The following is a 23828-nucleotide window of genomic DNA, read 5'->3' as shown; positions in this document are numbered from 1 at the left end:
TCAACCCATCTAAGGTTAAAAATGTAATTGATGTTCAACAAATAAAAAACAGCTATAATACAGATGAACAAATGATAAAGCTTGGGTTGCTGAATATTCGATCCCTTACTTCAAAAGCACTTATTGTTAATGATATGATTTGAGATAATAACCTAGATGTGCTGTGTTTGACAGAAACCTGGCTAAAACCAAACGATGACATTACTTTAAATGAATCCACCCCACAAAATTACTGTTATAAACATGAGCCTCGTCTGAAACGAAAAGGGGGAGGAGTTGCTGTAATTTATAGTAATATTTTCAAAATCACTAAGAAATCTAGTTTTAAATATACTTCTTTTGAAGTGTTGGTGCTTAATGTAAAAATATATAGTGTAAATGACAAATCACGTTTGAGATTTGTGCTGGCTACTGTATAAAGGCCACCAGGGCACCATAAAGATTTTATAAAATAATTTGCTGACTTTCTATCAGAGTTAGTATTGGCTGCAGATAAAGTACTAATTGTTGGTGATTTTAATATAAATATAGATAATGAAAAAGATGCATTGAATTGGCATTTAAAGACATTCTTAACTCTATGAGTTAGACAGCACGTGTCAGGACCTACTCATTGTCGTAATCATACCCTAGATTTAATATTATCACACGGAATAAATGTTGATGCCTCAGATCATTATCTAGTCTCGTGTAAATTACATTTAGCCAAGGCTGCAAAGCTGACTCCGTGTTACAAATATGTGAGACCTATCACTTCTGCCACTAAAGATTGCTTTATTAATAATCTTCCTGATCAGTTTCATCATCTCAGCATCCCAGATAGCTTAGAAGAACTAGATATTGCGACAGAAACTCTTAACTCACTCTTTTCCAGCACTTTAGACACAGTTGCTCCGTTGCGCTTAAAGAATATTAAAGAAAATAGTCCAACACCGTGGTACAACGAGCACACTCAGGCCCTCAAGAGAGCAGCCAGAAAAATGGAGCGCAACTGGAAGAAAACAAAACTAGAGGTATTTTGCATTTCATGGAAAGAGAGCTCGATTGCTTACAGAGAGGCCTTAAAAGCTGCTAGATCTGCTTATTTTTCAACCCTATTACAAGAAAATAAACATAATCCTAGGTATTTATTTGAAACGGTGGCTAAACTAACGAAAAAGAAAGCTTCAAGCCAAGAAATTTCCAAGCAACACAGCAGTAATGACTTTATGAACTTCTTCACTTATAAGATTTATAATATAAGGGACAAAATTATAACTATGCAACCGTCTACTACAGTATTGCATCAGGGAGTGCACTGTAGTCTCCCTAAGGAAAAATTCGATTCATTTATTGGAGAGGAAGAATTCGCTAAACTCATTAAATCATCTAAATCGACAACAAGTATGTTAGACCCTATACCAACTAAGCTACTGAAAGAGATGCTTCCAGAGGTCATAGATCCTCTTCTTAATATCATCAATTCATCTTTGTCTCTAGGATACGTACCAAAAACCTTTAAGCTGGCTATGATTAAACCGCTTGTTAAAAAAACGCAACTTGATCCTACAGAATTAGTCAATTACAGGCCGATCTCAAATCTACCCTTTCTGTAAAAGATACAAGAAAAGGCAGTATCTTCACAACTATGTTCATTTTTAGAAAGAAATGATATCTGCGAGGATTTCCAGTCAGGATTTAGACCGTACCATACTGCCCTACAAAGGCAAAAGACCTTAAGTCGCTAGAGTGTGGTTCTGAGAAAAATGACTTTAAAGATTTTTACTTGTCCCGTCATATTAATTATAGGTAGGACACTGGAAATCTGGCAAATAAATGTTTTAGTAATGGAAATTATATACATAAAAAAATCTTGAGCTCAAACTTGACTTTTGTCCACTATTTTAAAGTTACTGTACTCTGCCTTTGTATTGTCAGCAAAAAGTGAGAAGTCATGCCAAGGCAAAAGGCAGTAACTTCCACATTATCAATATTTGGTTGCTGATCACCATTAACAAAATCATTATAGTAACACCTGTATAAAATCTAAGGCGCCGGTGAAGTTTTGGCACTCTGCCAGCTAGATGCGTGAGTGTTTCAACCAGGTCCTGTACCCGAACTGAGTGAGGCGGGGCTTTAATTCTTGGTTGTATTCATCTGATACGGCAATGCGTAACGTTTTTCTGTCAACTCTGCATAATCCTTTGCGATCGTTATCGCACGTTTGTCGACGGCGGGTTCAGACCATACCAAATGTTCTGACCGCAACTGTGCAAGACAAAGCTCTGAGGACATCAGAAGTTAGAGGGACTGATAAGCGTACAATCTGGTAGGTAGCATTATTTGATAGAACACCGGCACAGTAACTTCATATTGATGCGCGGCTAAACAAAGGCAGAGTACCGTAACTCCATTTCGAGCATTCCAAAACAAAGCCAAAGAGCGGTAACTGATGTTACGGTGTTCTGCCTTTGTTTCTCATGGGCTTTTGGAAGTTACTGTTAAGACAATTCATTATTTTCTCGAAAAAACAACGGAATTGATTCAAGATACTTAACCACATGATAAAGAAGGTCTTGAATGTGCCAAAAATATAAATAACTAATTTTCGACCAAAATCGAAGTTACGGTCTTTTGCCTTTGCACGGCAGCATAGTACTGAGACAGCTCTCATTAGAGTCACAAATGATTTGCTCTTATCATCCGATCGTGGTTGTATCTCTCTTTTGGTGTTACTCGATCTTAGTGCTGTATTTGACATTATTGACCACAACATTCTTTTAAATAGACTTGAAAATTATGTTGGCATTAGTGGAATTGCATTAGCATGGTTTAAATCATACTTATCTGACCGTTATCAGTTTGTAGCAGTAAATTAAGAGATGTCTTATCGATCACAAGTTCAGTACCACAAGGCTCAGTACTACGACCACTGCTGTTCACTCTGTACATGCTACCATTAGGAGATATCATTAGGAAGCATGGAATTAGCTTTCACTGTTATGCCAATGATACTCAGCTCTATATTTCTTCACAACCTAACGAAAACTACCAATTCACAAAATTCAAAAATGTGATGACTAGTAATTTCCTACTACAATATTCTGAAAAAAACAGAGATTCTAATTATTGGAGAAAAAACTTCCTCACTTAATAACCTAGAATACGGTCTAACACTTGATGGCTGCTCTGTTAAGTCTTCGTCGTCGGTTAGGAACCTGGGTGTGCTCTTTGATACCAATCTTTCATTTGAAAGTCACGTGTCTAGTATCTGTAAAACCGCATTTTTCCATCTTAAAAATATATCTAAATTACGCCATAATGCTCTCATTGACAAATGCGGAACAATTAGTTCATGCGTTCATGACCTCAAGGCTAGATTATTGTAATGCTATTATGGGTGGTTGCACTGCACACATAATAAACAAACTACAGCTGGTCCAAAACGCAGCAGCTCGAGTTCTTACCAGAACCAGGAAGTATGACTATATTAGCCCTGTTCTGTCCACACTGCACTGGCTCCCTATTAAACATCGTATAAATTGTAAAATATTGGTGATTACTTACAAAGCACTAAATGGTTTAGCTCTGCAGTACTTGAGTGAGCTCTTAATGCATTATAGACCTTCACGTCTATTGCAATCTCAAAATTCTGGCCAGTGGATAATACCTAGAATATCAAAATCAACTGCTGGCGGTAGATCCTTCTCCTATTTAGCACCAAAACTTTGGAACAGTCTTCCTACCATTGTCCGGGAAGCAGACACACTCTGTCAGTTCAAAGCTAGATTAAAGACACATCTCTTTGACCTAGCATACACATAACACATTATAGACTTCTATAATTCAATGTTAGGCTGCATAGATTAGGTCAGCCGGAACTGGGAACACTTCCCATAAATCCTGATGTACTCGTTACATCATGAGAAGAATGGCATCTACGCTAATTTTAGTGTTTTTGTTTATCCCGAGGTTTTCCCGCAGCCTGCCGGATCCAGGCTGTATCCAGATCTGATGAAGGACCTGCGCCTGGACCCGATGTCATAGCAGGGTGCTAAAGTGCCGACTAGTTTCTCCGTATGGAGGATCCCTTTACCACTCTACAGATAAAGCGTTGCCGGGAAAATTCGGTTCGCATATCTACCCCAAAGTGATAAAATTCTGTATCAAAATGTTAAGGCCAGACAAGTAGTTTAAGGCTTGGTTTGTAGGGAATTCCAAACCTGCGCACATATATTCAAACGCGCATACCAATAGACTGACCTCGTAATACGCATGTGCACGCCATCAGCGTTCTCACAGGTTTTGCATTTCAAGTCTGTGTAGAGTTTCCTGTTAAAACGGTGTCGTGTTAGTGGCCCCTAAGTTAATAACTAATGATTGTTGCGACGGAAGTGAGTCAATAAAATTAACTTTAGCTGGAAAATAACTTTATTCAAGAACTGCTATAAAGCCAAAACAATCTCTGTTACTTTAAAATATCCTTGTATCTCTGTAAAGCCGCTTTGGAGCAATCTACATAGTTAAAAGCGCTATATAAATGAAGACGACTTGACTTAATAATACAACAAAGAATAACAGATCAAAGACAGAAATTCAATTAAGTTTTTCAGATACAGCGTGTTTCTTTAACAGAAATACTGACAGAGGTCATAATCTAGTGGGATTGGCTTATCTTTCAGGAAGGTCAAAGGTCATCGTAGAGATCACATGGGTTGCTCAACTATGAACGTGCTGCTAGATGTAGAATAAGCTAATGAGAGTGTCACCGGTGCAGGCCGGGGCGGACTCGGATGACCAGCCGCCCCTGACTCCAGACACCACCGTGAGGAGCCGACACCACAGGCACGCAACAGACGGATAAAGGAGGAGGCAAGTAATTTAGTTCACAAGTAACAATCTTTATTGAATAATAATCAACTTGAGGAAAGAATAAGCAACTCTTGTCTTCTAAGGCTATTTGACCGGAGTAGCCGCTGGATCGATTCTTCACTGTCTTCGAGACACAATGGTGTGATAGTGGCTGGGAAGGCTTACTCCACAGCGTTGCTGCACATCTGCAGGATTCAGACGGTAAGTAACAGGCAATGTTTCTTCGCCCAACAGCAGATTCTCTGATCAGGACATGCAAAGGGAAATCGTGACTTTAAAACTCACTTCACAGCGTTGCTGCACATCTGCAGGACTCAGACGGTAGGTAACAGGTAAGGTTTCTTCTCTTAACAGCAGCTTCTCTTATCAGGACGTGAGAGGGGAATTGTGACTTTAAAACTCACTTCACAGCGTTGCTGCACATCTGCAAGACTCAGACGGTAGGTAACAGGTAAGGTTTCTTCTCTTAACAGCAGCTTCTCTTATCAGGACGTGAGAGGGGAATTGTGACTTTAAAAACTCACTTCACAGCGTTGCTGCACATCTGCAGGACTCAGACGGTAGGTAACAGGTAAGGTTTCTTCTCTCAGCATCAAACACTTCCATCAGACATTAGCGAGAGACTCAATAGGCAGCTTTACCAGCGATGTTGTACATCTTCAGAGCTCGGTCAGTAAGTATAACGATTCAGACTTTTCCACAGCCATACGGTTCTTCACGAGACTTGAACTTTCAGAGAGAGGGAGAGGATTAACAGGAGCCTTCAATGACGGATTACTTCACGACAATACTCAGTGGAAGAGGATAATACAAAGCATTACTTCACCAGTTCAGTTGTATCATTCTGGACGTTGGATAAGGACAAGTAGATAATTTCACAGGAATGAAACAGGCGTTGGGAGACTCTTCTCAGCATAGCACACAGCACTCGTGTTCACTACAAATCCACAGCATTAATTCGACGTGCATCAGGTAAGGCAAACAACTGCAAATCACTCACACAGTAGGGCTGATCAGAAGCCTCGCTTCATCCATGCATTTCAACGGGAATATTCAACTCTCAATTCCTCTCCAATGTAACTGAAACAGATGTCCTCCTCAACAGTAAATTTCACATTCACAGTCTTTTCTTCAAGCTTTACATTTGATTCAATGATGAAATTAATTCACTTATCTTTCTTCCTTCCTCTTCCAGCGCAGATCCAAGCAGCAGTTCAATCCAGTAGTATTCCACAAGCAGTTCTAAACGACAGACTCCAATGACAGTTCTTCACTTACACGAATTTCCAGGATCACAGCATCAAATGTAAGCATTCAAACAGGAGATCTTCTACCCCAAAACACAACGACAGAGACCCAGCCAAACAACTGAACACCGATTGACTTTTACCAGTTCCAACCTCGACCTCAACTCGACTTCGAATGGCTCTTTTATCCTCCTCTTGTGAAGCGGAAAGCCTGTGCAAACACCGCTCCTCTCTCCCTCACACCTGTCGTGCATCGGCGGTAATTAGTTTGGACAATATCTCCGCTACACCCGGAACCGGAGTGAGGTGTTACACCAAAATAATTCCCCTCGGGGAACATGGAAAGAAAAAAAAGGTTCCGCTTTTCCCAGCATTTTGTCACCCGTGACAAGAGTGTTTGACAACCTCTATTGAAACATTACACTTTTTTATTTACAGTAAATTGGATTAGATAAGAATAATTGTGCTCATACTTTCACTGATCAAGGGTTTACAGTGCGATCAGAGGATCTGGGTTTATATATTTCACATTTATTAATAAACTGACATTTATCAATTTTACAAAAATTTTTTATTTAACGATACATTTTCAATTGAAAGGTAATTTACACACACATACTTAGATTGGGCCCAAAAAATCAAGCCCGGCCCGGCCCGACACATTAACTGTAATTATGAGCCCGAGCCCGATTTAAACCTAAAAGACTATTTTTTTAATACGTGGGCCGTCATAACTGACGTTTTCAACTACAATTCTGAGTTGTTTCAACTATTGAAATCTGTTTAGAATTATCTTACTGAATAATGCAACAAGGACGAATCATGTAAACTGCGTTTGTTTATTCAGAATGGGATGGATCTCAAATGGATCCGAATAAAGAAACCTTGGAACAAAAAAGTGAACAATGATGAACACAGAAAATGAACAAGAATGAACTTTGGATGGCCTAGGACTGGAGAAGTAACAAAAGAGGACATTGAAGGCTGATTATCATCCTTTCTGTCATGGCATGCTTCATGTGTCTTCATCGACGAAGTCCCGTTTTGTTGCTGTCGTAGGCGAGCAGCGTGCCGCACTTAATGCACTCGACAAAGCCAACACATATGTTGTCACTGCCCACGACTTGTTTAAAATGGTTCCATACCTCCGACTTTCCTCCAAACTTGCTCAAGGTTAATTCTCCTGTTTTTCTTTTTTTTCTTTACATCTTCAAGCTCCATGTTGCACTTAAGCTACACAGTACAGCACAGCAGGCCCAGTGTGATGCGTGCGAGTGGAGGAGACGCTGCACGTGACACATGACGTGTTGCATTTTGTAACTTTGTAGCCTAACTTGTGCAACTTTGTACACATTTGTTTCTTAGGCCTACTTTGCTAAAAATATATATAATATTTCTGATAATGGCATAGCTTACTCCCCACCCAATTAGGCTAATAAAGTAATGATTAAAAAAACACAGATGCTTGATCAAGTTCGGGCTCGGGCAGAGAATCTAAGCTCTACCACACACACACACACACACACACACACACACACACACACACACACACACACACACACACATCTGACTGTCTATATGAGGATTCATTACACACATTTATTCTGACATGTTATTTCACTGACAGAAGGTCAGCTGTGTTATTAATGTAATGAAGAGAAAATAAGAGACTCTATAACATCTCACTGTTACTGATTTATCATGCAGCTCAAAGCATTATGGGTAGAATCTCTCTACAGTCTATTCTCATTCATTAACACAGTCTCACTGATGATCCAGAAAGGACCCTAAACCCAGGATAGAGCGGTTGAGTGAATGTGGTCTGGACTGTGTGTATGAGGATCACTGTGTCAGAGATGCTGTAGAAGGACAGAGTTCCTGCGCTGTGATCCACACACACTCTTATTCTCCTGCTGATGGACTCTACAGGGAGATCAGTCTTTATGTTATTGTGTGTGAATGAGTAACTGGAGGAAATGCAGTACAAACACCAGGACTGATCATTAAGTCCAAACCGACACTTATTACCCCGTCCCTTCCTGCTGATGCTCTTATATGACACTGATATACACACAGATCTCCCACTCCACTCAATCTCCCAGCAACAGGGTTCACACACACTCTCTCTACACAACACCTGAGGAAACACATCAAATCTGTCTGGATGATCAGGATACAGCAGCTCTCTGTCAGTGTTAGTAATCACTCTGTTCCTCTCAGACAGACGGAGGTGTTTATTCACTGTGTTCGGATCCAGAGTGAAACGATGGGAATCTGATGGAGAGAAAACACATCAGAATCAGGAATTATGAATCTGTCAGATCTGTCTGATATCCTGTGCAAATCATCATTATTATCCATCATCCAGGTCCCTGACACCCCCCTCTTAATAAAATATTTTCTAATCGTCTTCCCTGAATATTAATGTTGGTTATTATTCTGTTTATTATAATTAGGTCTATTATTATATTTACACTATTAAAATGGTAGAATGAATTTACCTATAATTTTATGTTTTTTTAAAGCAACTGATGCATTAATTTAGCAAGGATCCATTAAATTGATTAACCAATAAGTGTAATAATATGGTTTACAAAGTTTTGAAGCATTGTAGGCCTATTGTTGGGGATTTTCAGTGTTTTCAGCCTTAGGTGATCTTGAGCTTTTTAAATTTCCATCTGATGACTCAAAAATTAAAGAGAATTGATACAAAATCCTGTTAAGGATAAAAACATAGTGGAATAGTTTTTACAGAAGAGTTTTCAGTTTGTTCTTCCTTTCCTGAAACTCTTGAAAAGCACATTTTTTACTACTGTGATGTTACCTCTAAAACATGGATCAATGTTTTTAATTGGCTTTCAGTGAAAAATGATCATATTTAGGTTACACTTTATTTTAAGGTGATGTAGTGACATTGTACTTACTCTAGTAAGTACTGAGTAATATCAATTAACTACATGTACTTCCTATAGAGTTACATTTAGGGTTTGGTTTAGGGTTAGTTACTTGTAATTATGCACAAATTTGTTATTACTATAGTAAGTACATGTAGTAACGTATAACCACGTCACCTTAAAATAAAGTGTTACCCATATTTATCCCTTAGTTTTAGTTATCCTGTTTTTGAAGAAGATGTTGAATCCCCAGATTAGGCCTGTCCTGATTTACATCTTTGTTAAAGTCACGAGTTCATTTCAAATCTTGCTTTTTTGGATGTTAGTAAGTATGATACAGTTATGCTCCCTTTCCCACTTTGTAAATGTGCAGTAAAATTTTTAAAATGACAGTAAAGACATTTAAAATGTTAATAAACATTTTAAATCATTTAAAATAACTCACATTTCTATTTTTCATTTCATATTTCTATTTCAATCTTTCTGTTCATCAAAAAGTCCAGATAAAAACACCTCCATACATTCCAGATTATTATTTTACATTTTAAAACATATTAAAATAGAAAACAGTTCTTTTAATTAGTAATAACATTCCACAATATTAAAGCTGCAAGCAGCGATGAAAGGGCCCTCGCACCCGTGCCATCAACACTCGGTGGCTTTAGGAAGACAGAGCATGGTTGGGAAATGTACATTTAAGGAGGTATATATAGTAAGAGTATGTCAAAGTCAGTTACAAAATGTTTTGTATAATGGTGATAATAGCATGCTTCATGACTCAGCTAAGTGTTGCTAGCATGTTTAGTCTGTTTCTAGCATGCTTAGTACACAATAATTATGTGGTTAGTACTGCATTACTGTGTTAACCATGTCAGTTTCTGTTGCCAGTAGGTTGCGTTATGACTATAACTGAATATGAGCATGGATGTGTGTTCAGGACAGAACTCTTATCAAACGTGTGAAGTTTGGTGCAAATTGGACATTGCCTTCTTGAGTAACAACAAAGTCATGTTTCATTGAATTAGCATTCTTTAGCACTTAGCTAAGCATTGTTAGCATGTTTTAACATGTTTCTAGCATGTTTAGAACTCAATGGCATTTTTAACATGTTGCTAGAATGGCATCAACGTGTTAAACATGTCACTTCCTGTTGCCAGTAGGTGGCGCTATTACTATTACTGAACATTCTCATGTAGATGTGTTCAGGCCATGACTCTTATCAAAAGTGTGAAGTTTTGGGCAGATTGGACATTCCATGCCTGAGTTACAGCAAATTCCTATTTAATTGCAATAATAGCATGCTTTAGCACTTAGCTAAGAGTTTTCTAGCATGTTTTAACATGTTTCTAGTATGTTGTTAGCATGTTTAGCACTTGCTGGCACTTTTTATATGTTATTAGGAGTCCATAACAGTGTTAAACATGTCACTTCCTGTTGCCAGCAGGTGGCGCTATGACTGTAACTGAATATAAGCATGGTCATGTGTTCAGGACAGAACGCTTATCAAAAGTGTGAAGTTTGGGGCAGATTGGACATTCCATGCCTGAGTTACAGCAAATTCATATTTAATTGCAGTAATATCATTCTTTAGCACTTAGCTAAGTGTTTGCTAGTATGTTTTAGCATGTCTCTAGTATGTTGGTAGGATGTTTAGCACCTACTGGCATTTTTTATATGTTATTAGGAGTCAAGAACAGTGTTAAACGTCACTTCCTGTTGCCAGCAGGTGGCGCTATGACTATAACTAAATATGAGCATGGACATGTGTTCAAGAGATAACTCTTATCAAACGTGTGAAGTTTGGGGTAGATTGTACATTGCCTTCTTGAGTAACAACAAAGTCCTGTTTCATTGAATAAGCATGCTTTAGCACTTAGCTAAGTATTGCTAGCATGTTTTAACATGTTTCTAGCATGTTTAGAACTCAATGGCATTTTTAACATGTTTCTAGAACGGCATCAACGTGTTAAACATGTCACTTCCTGTTGCCAGTAGGTGGCGCTATTACTATAACTGAATTTGAGCATAGACATGTGTTCAGGCCATGATTCTTATCAAACGTGTGGAGTTTGGGGCAGATTGGACATTTCATGCCTGAGTTACAGCAAATTCCTATTTAATTGCAGTAATAGCATGCTTTAGCACTTAGCTAAGTGTTTGCTAGCATGTTTCTAGTATGTTGCTAACCTGTTTAGCACTTGCTGGCTCTTTTTTAAATGTTATTAGGAGACCGCAACACTGTTAAACATGTCACTTCCTGTTGACAGCAGGTGGCGCTATTGCTATAACTGAACATTCTCATGTAGATGTGTTCAGGCCATGACTCTTATCAAAAGTGTGAAGTTTGGGGCAGATTGGACATTCCATGCCTGAGTTACAGCAAATTCATATTTAATTGCAGTAATATCATTCTTTAGCACTTAGCTAAGTGTTTGCTAGTATGTTTTAGCATGTCTCTAGTATGTTGGTAGGATGTTTAGCACCTACTGGCATTTTTTTATATGTTATTAGGAGTCAAGAACAGTGTTAAACGTCACTTCCTGTTGCCAGCAGGTGGCGCTATGACTATAACTAAATATGAGCATGGACATGTGTTCAAGAGATAACTCTTATCAAACGTGTGACGTTTGGGGTAGATTGTACATTGCCTTCTTGAGTAACAACAAAGTCCTGTTTCATTGAATTAGCATGCTTTAGCACTTAGCTAAGTATTGCTAGCATGATTTAACATGTTTCTAGCATGTTTAGAACTCAATGGCATTTTTAACATGTTTCTAGAACGGCATCAACGTGTTAAACATGTCACTTCCTGTTGCCAGTAGGTGGCGCTATTACTATAACTGAATTTGAGCATAGACATGTGTTCAGGCCATGATTCTTATCAAATGTGTGAAGTTTGGGGCAGATTGGACATTCCATGCCTGAGTTACAGCAAATTCCTATTTAATTGCAGTAATAGCATGCTTTAGCACTTAGCTAAGTGTTTGCTAGCATGTTTCTAGTATGTTGCTAACCTGTTTAGCACTTGCTGGCTCTTTTTTAAATGTTATTAGGAGACCACAACACTGTTAAACATGTCACTTCCTGTTGACAGCAGGTGGCGCTATTACTATAACTGAACATTCTCATGTAGATGTGTTCAGGCCATGACTCTTATCAAAAGTGTGAAGTTTGGGGCAGATTGGACATTCCATGCCTGAGTTACAGCAAAATCTTATTTAATTGCAGCAATAGCATGCTTTAGCACTTAGCTAAGTGTTTGCTAGCATGTTTTAGCATGTTTCTAGTATGTTGTTAGCATGTTTAGCACTTGCTGGCACTTTTTTTATATGTTTTTATATGTCCACAACAGTGTTTAACATGTCACTTCCTGTTGCCAGCAGGTGGCACTATGACTGTAACTGAATATGAGCATGGTCATGTGTTCAGGACAGAACGTTTATTAAAAGTGTGAAGTTTGGCGCAGATTGGACATTGCCTTCTTGAGTTACAACAACATCCTGTTTCATTGAATTAGCATGCTTTAGCACTTAGCTAAGTATTGCTAGCATGTTTTAACATGTTTCTAGCATGTTTAGAAGTCAATGGCATTTTTAACATGTTGCTAGAATGGCATCAACGTGTTAAACATGACACTTCCTGTTACCAGTAGGTGGCGCTATTACTATCACTGAATATTCTCATGTAGATGTATTCAGGACAGAACGCTTATCAAAAGTGTGAAGTTTGGGGCAGATTGGACATTCCATGCCTGAGTTACAGCAAATTCCTATTTAATTGCAATAATAGCATGCTTTAGCACTTAGCTAAGGGTTTGCTAGCATGTTTTAGCATGCTTCTAGTATGTTGTTAGCATGTTTAGCACTTGCTGGCACTTTTTTATGTTATTAGGAGTCCATAACAGTGTTAAACATGTCACTTCCTGTTGCCAGCAGGTGGCGCTATGACTATAACTGAATATGAGCATGGTCATGTGTTCAGGACAGAACTCTTATCAAACGTGTGAAGTTTGGGGCAGATTGGACATTCCATGCCTGAGTTACAGCAACTTCCTGTTTCATGGCGAAACATCGAAATTTGTCAGGCCGCCGAGGACCCGCCCTTTGACGAAAACTCAAGATCTTCGCAATTTAACGTCGCAAAGGCCTTAAGATTACACTCACCAAATTTGAAGATGATCAGATTAAAACTGTAGGAGGAGTTTGTTAAAGTACGAGGCCTGAAAATGGCAAAAACTGCACAAAAATCTGAGAGGAAGTTCAAAATGGCTGACTTCCTGTTGTGTTTAGGGCTATGCTCCAAGAGACTTTTTTGTAGGTATTAGGTCATTACATGTATGTACCGAATTTCGTGCACGTACGTGGAACGTTGCGGGAGGCGCACTCCGTTGAACTTTTATAGGTGGCGCTATCGAGCCATTTTGCCCCGTCCAATTCTGAAACCTATATCAGATGTAAATTTTCGCCAGTTCTGACGCGTGTGCAAAGTTTTGTGAGTTTTCGAGCATGTTTAGGCCCTCAAAAATGCAATTAAATGCGGAGAATAATAATAATAATAATTAAAGCTGCAAGCAGCGATGAAAGGGCCCTCGCACCCCTGCCACCGCCACCCGGCGCCTTTAGGAAATGCCTTAAGATTACACTCACCAAATTTGAAGAGGATCAGATCAAAACTGTAGGAGGAGTTTGTTAAAGTACAACATCAGGAAATGGCAAAAACTGCACAAAATCTGAGAGGAAGTTCAAAATAGCTGACTTCCTGTTGTGTTTAGGGCTACGCGCCAAGAGACTTTTCTGTAGGTATTGGGTCAATACATGCATGTACCAAATTTCATACCTGTACGTGAAACCAGGAGCCGGGGCAAAATGTGGGGGCAATAATTTACCGAATTTGCCCCCCCCAATTCTGAAAACCATATCACACGTAAATTTTCACCACTTCTGAGGCGTGTGCAAAGTTTCATGATTTTTCGAGCAAGTTTTGTATTTGCCACACTTCCTGCTACCAGCAGGTGGCGCTATTGCTATAACCAAATATGAGCATGGTCATGTGTTCAGGACAGGAGTCTTATCAAACATGTGAAGTTTGGGACAGATTGGAAATTGTATGGCTGAGTTACTGCAGGCTGTCTGTGGTTGCCTAGCAACATCGGAACTGCATTCAACATTAATATTGAACTTATCTGATCATGCATATATCACCAGAAGGCCGAAATTGGGTGAACGTTTGTCAGGCCGCCGAGGGCACACCCTTCGACGAAAACTCTAGATCTTAGCAATTTAACGTCACAAAGGCCTTAAGATTACACTCACCAAATTTGAAGAGGATCAGATCAAATCTGTAGGAGGAGTTTGTTAAAGTACAACATCAGGAAATTACGAAAAATGCCCAAAATCTAGGAGGAAGTTCAAAATAGCTCACTTCCTGTTGTGTTTAGGGCTATGCTCCAAGAGACTTTTCTGTAGGTATTGGGTCATTACATGTATGTACCAAATTTCATACCTGTACGTGAAACCAGGAGCCGGGGCAAAATGTGGGGGCAATAATTTACCGAATTTGCCCCCCCCCAATTCTGAAAACCATATCACACGTAAATTTTCACCACTTCTGAAGCGTGTGCAAAGTTTCATGAGTTTTCGAGCATGTTTAGGCCCTCTAAAAAGCGATTCACTTTGGAGAAGAAGAAGAAGAAGAAGAAGAAGAAGAAGAAGAAGAAGAATAAACGGAGCAAAAACAATAGGGTCCTCTCACCATCGGTGCTCGGGCCCTAATAATAAACAGAGCAATTCCAAGAGGGTCCTCACACCATCGGTGCTCGGGCCCTAATTACTGTTTTTACTGTATTTTTTTATCAAATAAATTAAGTCTTCTTTCAAAAACATTTTTTTTTAAAACTAACGATCCCAAACTTTTTATCAGGGGTGTATATTATAGATTTGTATTTATAATGTTTATTTTGTTGTATATTATTACTATTTTTAAGCATGTACTATTTAAGCATGTAAAGGGGAATTATATGTCAGGGTTCATGAATTCACTGTCTCTCTTTCTGCCTGTATGTCAGTAGCTGCGTTTACATGGACACTTATAATCGGATTGACGGCTCAATCGGACTAAAAAACCTTCATGTAAACACCTTAATCGATCCGATTGAGCTCGATCCGAATGAAATTTCGATCGGACTAGCTACGTTTACATGGACACAATCGGAATGAAATCAATACGATTGATGAATCCGAACAAGATGTTTACATGAATGATAAAAGTAATCGGGTTGATGTGCGAGTTTATATGTCACAAGTTTCAAATCGGATCTGATGTTTTGACATGCGCACACTGCACAAATATACAGAGTTTCCCGCTTTTCGCGCATAAATATTCTCCTCTATTGGTTCTTTATTTGTTTTAAACAGCAGACGTAATATTAATTCGTCTCTGGTCATAATTTAGAGCATATTAACCGTTTTGCCGTGCTGCTTATTGATCACGCAGTAAAAATGCCCCTCCCCGCAGCCAAAACCAGTCGTCTGTGGATGATAATCCAAAACAAGGACTGGTGGGACGTTGTCCTGCTTCACTTCACAGACGCACAAGTGAAATGAGAATTTTAGAATGACGGGAAACTTATTAATATGACACTTTATTCAACAGGAAGAACAGCTCTTTCCGTGCGTCATACGTCATTACACATGTGCAGTCCTTTCAGTTTCGGTTTTCAATCCGATCAAGTGTTTACATGTTCTCTCGATCGGATTACAAAAGGGATAAACCACCTCTTTCAATCCGATCAAAATTTAATTCGGATCGAGCTCAATCGGATCGATTAAGGTGTTTACATGAAGGTTTTTTAGTCCAAATGAGCCGTCAATCCGATTATAAGTGTCCATGTAAGTGTAGATATTGAAAGGGGTGGTTAATCCCTTTTGTAATCCGATCGAGAGAACATGTAAACACTTGATCGGATTGAAAACCGAAACTGAAAGGACTGCGCATCTGCGATGACGTTAAATAGGGTAATGACGTGCGGAACGAGCTGTTCTTCCTGTTGAATAAAGTGTCATATTAATAAGTTTCCCGTCATTCTAAAATTCTCATCGAAGGTCACGGTGGCCTTAGAAGGGGTAAGAGCAGTCATCCCTGCACCAGACTGCTTGGACTTTACACTACACTTCATTTATAAACAAACTGTTGTTACTTGCATCTTGTATTCTCCATTTATTATCATGAAATTATATTTCTGAGTGTTAAATAACCGCTTTAGAAATCTGGCATTGAAACCTTTAATTACGTAGATTAACTTGGACATTAAAATAGATCAGTGCCATTGTTTTGTCTCAAGATGCACACCAGTAATGTTTTTTTTCTAAGGTACGTTTATAAAAGCTACTTAAATGCCCTAATTGAACTAAGGCTTAATCCTGGCTTAATCTAAGCTCTTTCTGTGAAACCAGGTCTACAAGTTTCATCTCGTAAATCTTTGGCATTTGCGCGCCTTTAAAAAAGATATTGCTAAGTAATTGCTAATTACGAAGACATTTCTAGTATGATCTTCTACATGATATGAGATGATGGAGGATCATTTCTGAGAGCAGAATCTCCAGGACTTTACCTCTGTCAGAGAACAACTTCTCTTTGCAGAAATCCTCCAGTTTGTCCTTCAGCTGACGGACAGATTTTCTCACGCCATCAAAAAAGGAGAGAGAACTGAAGGGATTGTCATTTCCGTCTGTAGTTTCAGGAAGAGCTGAGAGAGACTGGAAACTCTACAGAAAACAGAAATCAAAGCTCATCACCTCCACACTTCATCAATAATCTGCACTATTGTCAGATTTGTGCGGCTCTTGTTGATCTTTAGTAATTCTCCTCAATCCAGCACTTTCACAGCAACAGCTTCATTCTTCTCATATTCATTATATAATACTACTGCTATAAGTTCTAGCGTTTGACACTTACACTATATGTGAACTTTCTAGGAAAACACTTGGATGATCAAACATCTGACAATATCATTAATATAAGAGATCAAGTGCATCAATGGTGTCACATGGAAGGGACTGAGAAGATTTGATTCATTCTGAATTCTTTGGAACACACCGAACATCACGAAGATCAACACTTCAGTCAACAGCTCATTCTGCTCAATCCAGCACTTTCACAGCATCAGCTTCATTCTTCTCATATTCATTACATGCTAGTGTTATAAGTTCTAGTGTTTGACACTTACACTATATCTGAACTTTTGCTCATTCTGCTGTCATGAAATGTTTGAGTCTCTCTTTGAGTCTCTTGCTCAAGTCCACTATGATCCTGTTCTTCTAGATCTCTGTTACCTGCAGGAAATGGATGTGATCCTGTGTGTGTGAAAGCTGCTCCAGCTCAGCGTCTCTCCTCCTCAGATCATTGATCTCCTGCTCCAGTCGCTCCAGTCGTGCTTCAGCTCGACTCACTGCAGTCTTTTCCTGATCTCTGATCCGCTGTGTCGCCTCAGAGCGCTTTCTCTTAATGGAGCGGATGAACTTAGTGAAGATCCTCTCACTGTCCTCCACTGCTGTCTGTGCAGAGCGCTGTTACACACACATCACAATCACACAGTGAGCTTCAGTGAGTCCTGACTGAGCCATCTCAAACTTCTCTTCTTCTCCAGACTCACCTTATGAGACACCACAGCCTCTCTCAGCTGCTGAATATCTTTCTTTCTCTGCTGGATCCTCTGCTGGAACGACCTCTGCGTCTCCTTCAGCTGGTGCTAAAGGACAAACCAATGACAGGAGAAACATCACACAAATCATCAGGTAAACAGATATGAATCCATTATCTGTGAAGTGGTGAGACTGAGGGGTTAAAGGTCTTACATGTAAGGTTATTTTCTTGAAATTATTTCATCAATTTTATAAGGATAGTTCACCCAGAAATGTAAATTCGTTCATTGTTTACTCATCCTCATGTCTTTCCAAACTTATATGATTTTCTCTTGCATAACACAAAAGAATGTATTATGAATAATGTCTCTGTTTCTAGGGCTAAAACAGCATTCAGACAGTGAGGGTGAAAACAGAAATTAAATATGTAAATATATTCTAGTAGACCCATAAACAAAATTATGAGCCTGTAAATGAGTATTATGAGACTCCAAGTTCATACCTGTTTCTCTGTCCTCTGAGCTGCAGCTGATCCAGTGTCGTGGTTTTTATGCTCATCAATCGTACATAGCAGACATATACACTTCTGATCTGTCCGGCAGAAAACCTCAAGGAGTTTGTCGTGTTTCTGGCAGATCATCTCCTGCAGTCGTCCAGTGGCATCTGTCAGATTGTGTCTCTTTCTTTTAAACAAACTCTCATGTTGTTCAAGATGATTCAGACAGTATGAGTTCAGACACCCCAGACAGGACTTGACGGCTTTGCGTTTTCTTCCATTACAGACGTCACACTGCACATCTCCAGCTCCAGCGTAACAGTCCGCAGGAAGTTTAGTCTTCAGTTTCTCCAGCACTTCAGCCAGAATGGTGTTTTTAGCTAAAGCAGGTCTTGGACTGAAGGTCTGATTGCACTGAGGGCAGCTGTAGACTATCATCTGATCCTCCTGATCCCAGCAGCCTGTAATACAGCTCTTACAGAAACTGTGTCCACAGGGAATGGTCACTGGATCCTTCAGGAGATTCAGACACACTGAACACAGGAACTCATCTTGAGTAATTCTGGCTTCTGCCATTTTACTGCAAAAATACAGAGATGCAAACACACAACAGTTCAACTTCACTTCAGTGTCTCTTTCCCTGAACTGAAACTGTTTCTTGTTTCCTGGTTCTGTGTTTAAGTGACGTTTGCGAAACAGGCGTGTCTGTAAAGCTTCCTCACTCCTGGTCCCACACACATTGTGTTTAATCAGTCTCAGACACACACTCAAAGAATAAAAGTTACTGAGAAACAAGACAACACCCTTAATAGTTCAGTAATTCTGTTTCATAAATACTTCACTGGTACTGCAGGACTGAAAACTGTGTCCAGTTCGTCATAGGGCTGGGACGATACACCTCCCAATTCGATACTATCACGATACTTGGGTGCCGATACGATATGTATTGCAATTTTTAAGAATTGCGATTCTACATTTACTGTGATTCGATTTTGCAATGTATTGCGATTGTTCTATTATTATTTTTAATACTAGACCCTGGGGAACAGTTGAATCATACACTAATACATGATGTATAAGATGAGTCACATTTACAAAAACAATTCAGTTCATGGCAGCAAGTCTGTTGTCAATGGTAATTATTTTTAAGTTATTTTAATCTTTATTACTGTTTTTCAGTAATAATAGGAGGACGTTTACACGTATAGAGCTCATAGACCACAAATGTAAAGTGAATCACTCACATTTAATGTTTGCTTTATGCAAAGTAAATGTTTTTTTAAATTGCTGTTTCATAATTAATTGACAGTATTATGGAATATGCAAACTTTTATATTATAAATATGCCTTTTTGTGTATGAAGCAATTATGTATTGGCGTCAACAATAATGGAAGTGTTTTTGTAAAGCAAGACACCAGAAGTTGTTGTTGTAAAATCATTTATTGAGAAAATGGTTTATAAAGAAAAACAGACCACACTGAATGTTGTAAGCATTTATTAAGCATATGGCAGAGTAGAGAGAAATTGAAAATGTAAGAAAGAGCTTTGCCAAAAAAAAAAGAAGAAAAATGCAAGCAATACCGTCTGTGTGTTGCGGACGAGATACAGAATGCGACAAAGAAAAGGTCCAGAAGAAGGAGGATGAAGAGGCAAAGGCTTTAATGACCAAGTCCTAGGGGGTTTCTAGGAGGAGATTACCAATGAACAAGTTTTAGGTAGTTTCCAGGAGAGGATTACCAATGAACAAATTTTAGGGAGTTTCCAGGAGGGGATTTCTGAAGATGTCAAAAAGTTGATGGACATTAAAAATATCAAGATGGCGCCGCGGTGTGGAGCTCTCCAGTCATTGTATTGTTTTTGTTCGTTTGTTCTGCGTTTAGTCATTCTTTTCCTATCAGTTTCACCAAAGACGAACTTCTGGACATTAGGAAACACACACCAGACAAGTTTTTTACAGATTTTGATAACTCAGACGTTTTACTGGACATTCTCGTTGGAGGGGCAGCGGTGTTGTTAAAACGCGCGGTCAGACGCAAACGCGGGAAGCGCGCCGGCGCGCTGGTTAAACTCCGCGAGCGCGGCCTCCGCACTGCACTACCCAGTATTCATCTTGCGAATCTCCGATCTCTTCCTAACAAAATGGACGAACTTCTTCTCCTCACCCGCACTAACAAGGATTTTTTTAACTCCGCTGAGTTAAAACCTGGCTGAGTGAAGCCATACCGGACAACGCACTACATCTGCCGGGCTTCCAGCTGTTCCGAGCGGATCGCATCGCGGAACTAACGGGGAAAACGAGAGGTGGTGGATTGTGTTTCTACATTAACGAAAGTTGGTGTTCAGATGTAACAACACTGAAGAAGATGTGCTCTCCTAATTTAGAGGTGCATTTCATAAACTGTAAACCTTTCTACTCGCCGCGGGAGTTTTCCCTCATTCATTCTCGCGAATGTTTACATTCCTCCAGACGCGTGTGTGAGCGCGGCGCTACAACAGCTGGCTGAACATATAGCTGAAATGGAACAAAGGTACCCAGACTCTCTTTTAATCATTCTTGGGGATTTTAACAAAGCAAATCTCTCCCGTGAACTGCCAAAATACAGACAGCATGTTACATGTCCTACCAGAGACAGTAATATATTGGACCACTGTTACACCACGATAAAGAATGCGTATCACTCCGTCCCACGGGCAGCTTTGGGGCTCTCTGATCACTGTTTGGTTCATCTTATACCGACCTACAGGCAGAAACTGAAATCAGCTAAACCTGTAATAAGGACTGTAAAAAGATGGACCAACGAAGCAGAGCAGGATCTACAGGCCTGCTTCGATTGCACTGATTGGACTGTTTTTGAAGCTGCAGCCACCGATCTGGATGAGCTCACAGATACTGTAACATCATATATCAGTTTCTGTGAGGATACATGCATTCCTACCAGGACATTCTTATCATTCACTAATGATAAACCATGGTTTACTGGGAAACTCAAACAGCTTCGTCATGCCAAAGAAGATGCTTACAGAAGTGGGGATAAAATCTTGTATAACCAGGCCAGAAACAGACTGACAAAGGAGATCAGAGTTGCTAAAAAAAGCTACTCTGAAAAGCTGAAAAACCAGTTTTCAGCCAACGACCCGGCATCAGTCTGGAGAGGCCTGAGGAACATCACCAACTACAAATCACCATCCCCCCCATCTGTGGAGAATCAACAACTGGCTGACACTCTCAATGCATTCTATTGCAGGTTTGAGAAGCCCAGACTCACACCTCACACCCGCTCTGATGTGCACTTCACACATCCACCATCACCTCCTGCAACCCCTCTCCTCCCCCCTTCTGCCATCCAACCTGAGCTTAAGGTCTGCGTGGAGGACGTGAGCAGAGTCTTCAAAAAACAGAAGACTAGGAAAGCTTCAGGCCCAGACGGCATCTCATCTGCTTGTCTAAAAGCCTGCGCTGACCAACTGGCCCCAGTCTTCACGCAGATCTTCAACAGATCATTGGAGCAGTGTGAAGTTCCCTGCTGCTTCAAACGCTCCACTATCATTCCGGTTCCCAAAAAAACTAAAATCACTGGACTTAATGACTACAGACCTGTCGCTCTCACGTCTGTGGTCATGAAGTCGTTTGAAAGACTGGTGTTGGCCTATCTGAAGGACATCACTGGACCCCTGCTGGATCCCTTTCAGTTTGCTTACAGAGCAAACAGGTCTGTGGATGATGCAGTCAACATGGGACTGCACTATATCCTGCAACATCTTGACAGACCTGGGACTTATGCACGGATCTTATTCGTGGACTTCAGTTCGGCCTTCAATACCATCATCCCTGATCTTCTCACAGCCAAACTGACTCAGCTCTCCATGCCATCCTCAATCTGTCAGTGGATCTCTAGCTTCCTGACGGACCGGCAGCAGCTAGTGAGACTGGGGAAACTCACATCCAGGACCCTCACCATCAGCACTGGCGCCCCCCAAGGGTGCGTTCTCTCCCCTCTGCTCTTCTCCCTGTACACTAATGACTGCACTTCTAAAGACCCCTCTGTCAAGCTCCTGAAATTTGCAGACGACACCACTGTCATCGGTCTCATCCAAAATGATGACGAGTCTGCTAACAGACTGGGGGTTGAACAGCTGGCTGTCTGGTGCAGCTATAACAACCTTGAGCTGAACACGCTCAAAACAGTGGAGATGATTGTGGACTTCAGGAGAAACACCCCAGCACTCCCCCCTCTCACCATCATGAACAGCACTGTGGAAGCAGTGGAGTCATTCAGGTTCCTGGGCTCTACCATCTCTCAGGACCGGAAGTGGGCAAATCACATTGACTCCATTGTGAAAAAGGCCCAGCAGAGACTGTACTTCCTTCGCCAGCTGAAGAAGTTCAATCTGCCACAGGAGCTGCTGATCCAGTTCTACTCAGCCGTCATTGAGTCTGTTTTAAGCACTTCCATCACTGTCTGGTTTGGTTCAGCTACCAAATCGGACATCAGGAGACTACAACGGACAGTCCGGACTGCAGAGAGGATTATTGGTGCCCCCCTGCCAACCCTCCAGGACCTGTACTCTTCCAGAGTGAGGAAGAGAGCAGGTAAAATCATCACAGACTCCACTCACCCTGGACACCACCTGTTTGAACTGTTACCGTCAGGACGGCGACACAGATCACTGGCCACAAGAACATTGAATCAAAATGGATATAGTAACCTGGTGGAGGCAAATGTTTCCCTCAAGTTTGGGGGAAAGCATTTTGGCTACGGAAAGACCATTGTGGCTACTACATTCGTGTTTCCTGGCCTCATGACCTCATTCAAAAAAAGACTCAAAAAACAGCCTGAGCGCAGTTCGCAAGGCGAAACGCTGATCATTATCCTGTGTCTCCTATTATCGGGAGACGTTCATCAATGCCCAGGCCCTATCTCCAATAGCGTCGATTCGGACAAAATGACGGGCCGCGGCGACGCTGTGTGCGCCCACCCGGCTGGATCCAACGCTGCGAGGGTCTCCGAGCATTTTCACCTGGATTTACCTAGCCAATCGGGACATGGAGATTTGTGTTTTGGGTGCACTAGGCAGGATATGCGTACAACGGAAAGTGCACTACACGAGGATAAACGGTGCGAAGGAGCGATGAATGATCAGCCTGGCTTTGAGTCGGATCAGCTGGGATACAGCCGAGATGCCGAGGGAGAGCGAAGTGGAGCTGTGGGGAGCACGCGGCGGAGGAACGCCACAGAACGGATCAATCTACGACAAAAGAGAAGTAATCTACCTCACTCAAAACCACAGGCACGGAGGTATGACTTGACACTCTTTCATACACTCAACCACGCTAAAGTTATCTGGGATGCGAAATCGAAACCTAGAGGTCTGCTGGGGGGACATTTAAATGTTAGGAGTATTTCCTCTAAAACCGACCAGGTGGAAAAACTGCTTACTGACTCGAACTTGGACTTTATTTGTTTATCGGAGACCTGGTTAACAAAGATATCTCCTCAGGCAGCCTACTGCATTCCAGGCTACAGCATATTTAGAAGGGATAGGCCTACTGGAAGAGGTGGTGGACTGCTTGTATATGTTAAAGAGCATTTACAATGCCATCAGATAAATGTGCAAGATAAATTGGATACAGAGATTGAATGTATTGCTTTAACTATAAATGTGTCACCTCAGATGTCATTCATTTTAGCTGGTTTTTAT

At 40.5% G+C, this 23828-nt stretch overlaps 1 protein-coding gene across 1 annotated transcript; it reads right to left on the bottom strand.

The window, feature by feature from the left end:
* Positions 1 to 7675: 7675 nt before the first annotated feature.
* LOC307156981 (E3 ubiquitin/ISG15 ligase TRIM25-like) lies at positions 7676 to 18762 on the bottom strand. The gene is made up of 5 exons (XM_079868711.1): positions 18134 to 18762; positions 17643 to 17738; positions 17323 to 17556; positions 16602 to 16755; positions 7676 to 8372 (listed from the first exon to the last, which is right to left on the bottom strand). The coding sequence occupies exons 1-5, from the start codon at positions 18701 to 18703 to the stop codon at positions 7852 to 7854; spliced, it is 1575 nt and encodes a 524-aa protein (XP_079724837.1). The 5' UTR covers positions 18704 to 18762; the 3' UTR covers positions 7676 to 7851.
* Between the last annotated feature and the right edge of the window lie 5066 nt (positions 18763 to 23828).

Source organism: Squalius cephalus, assembly GCF_949319135.1.
Source record: "Squalius cephalus genome assembly, chromosome: 4".
Lineage (NCBI taxonomy): Eukaryota > Metazoa > Chordata > Actinopteri > Cypriniformes > Leuciscidae > Squalius > Squalius cephalus.
This window is presented reverse-complemented; position numbering and strand designations above follow the sequence as displayed.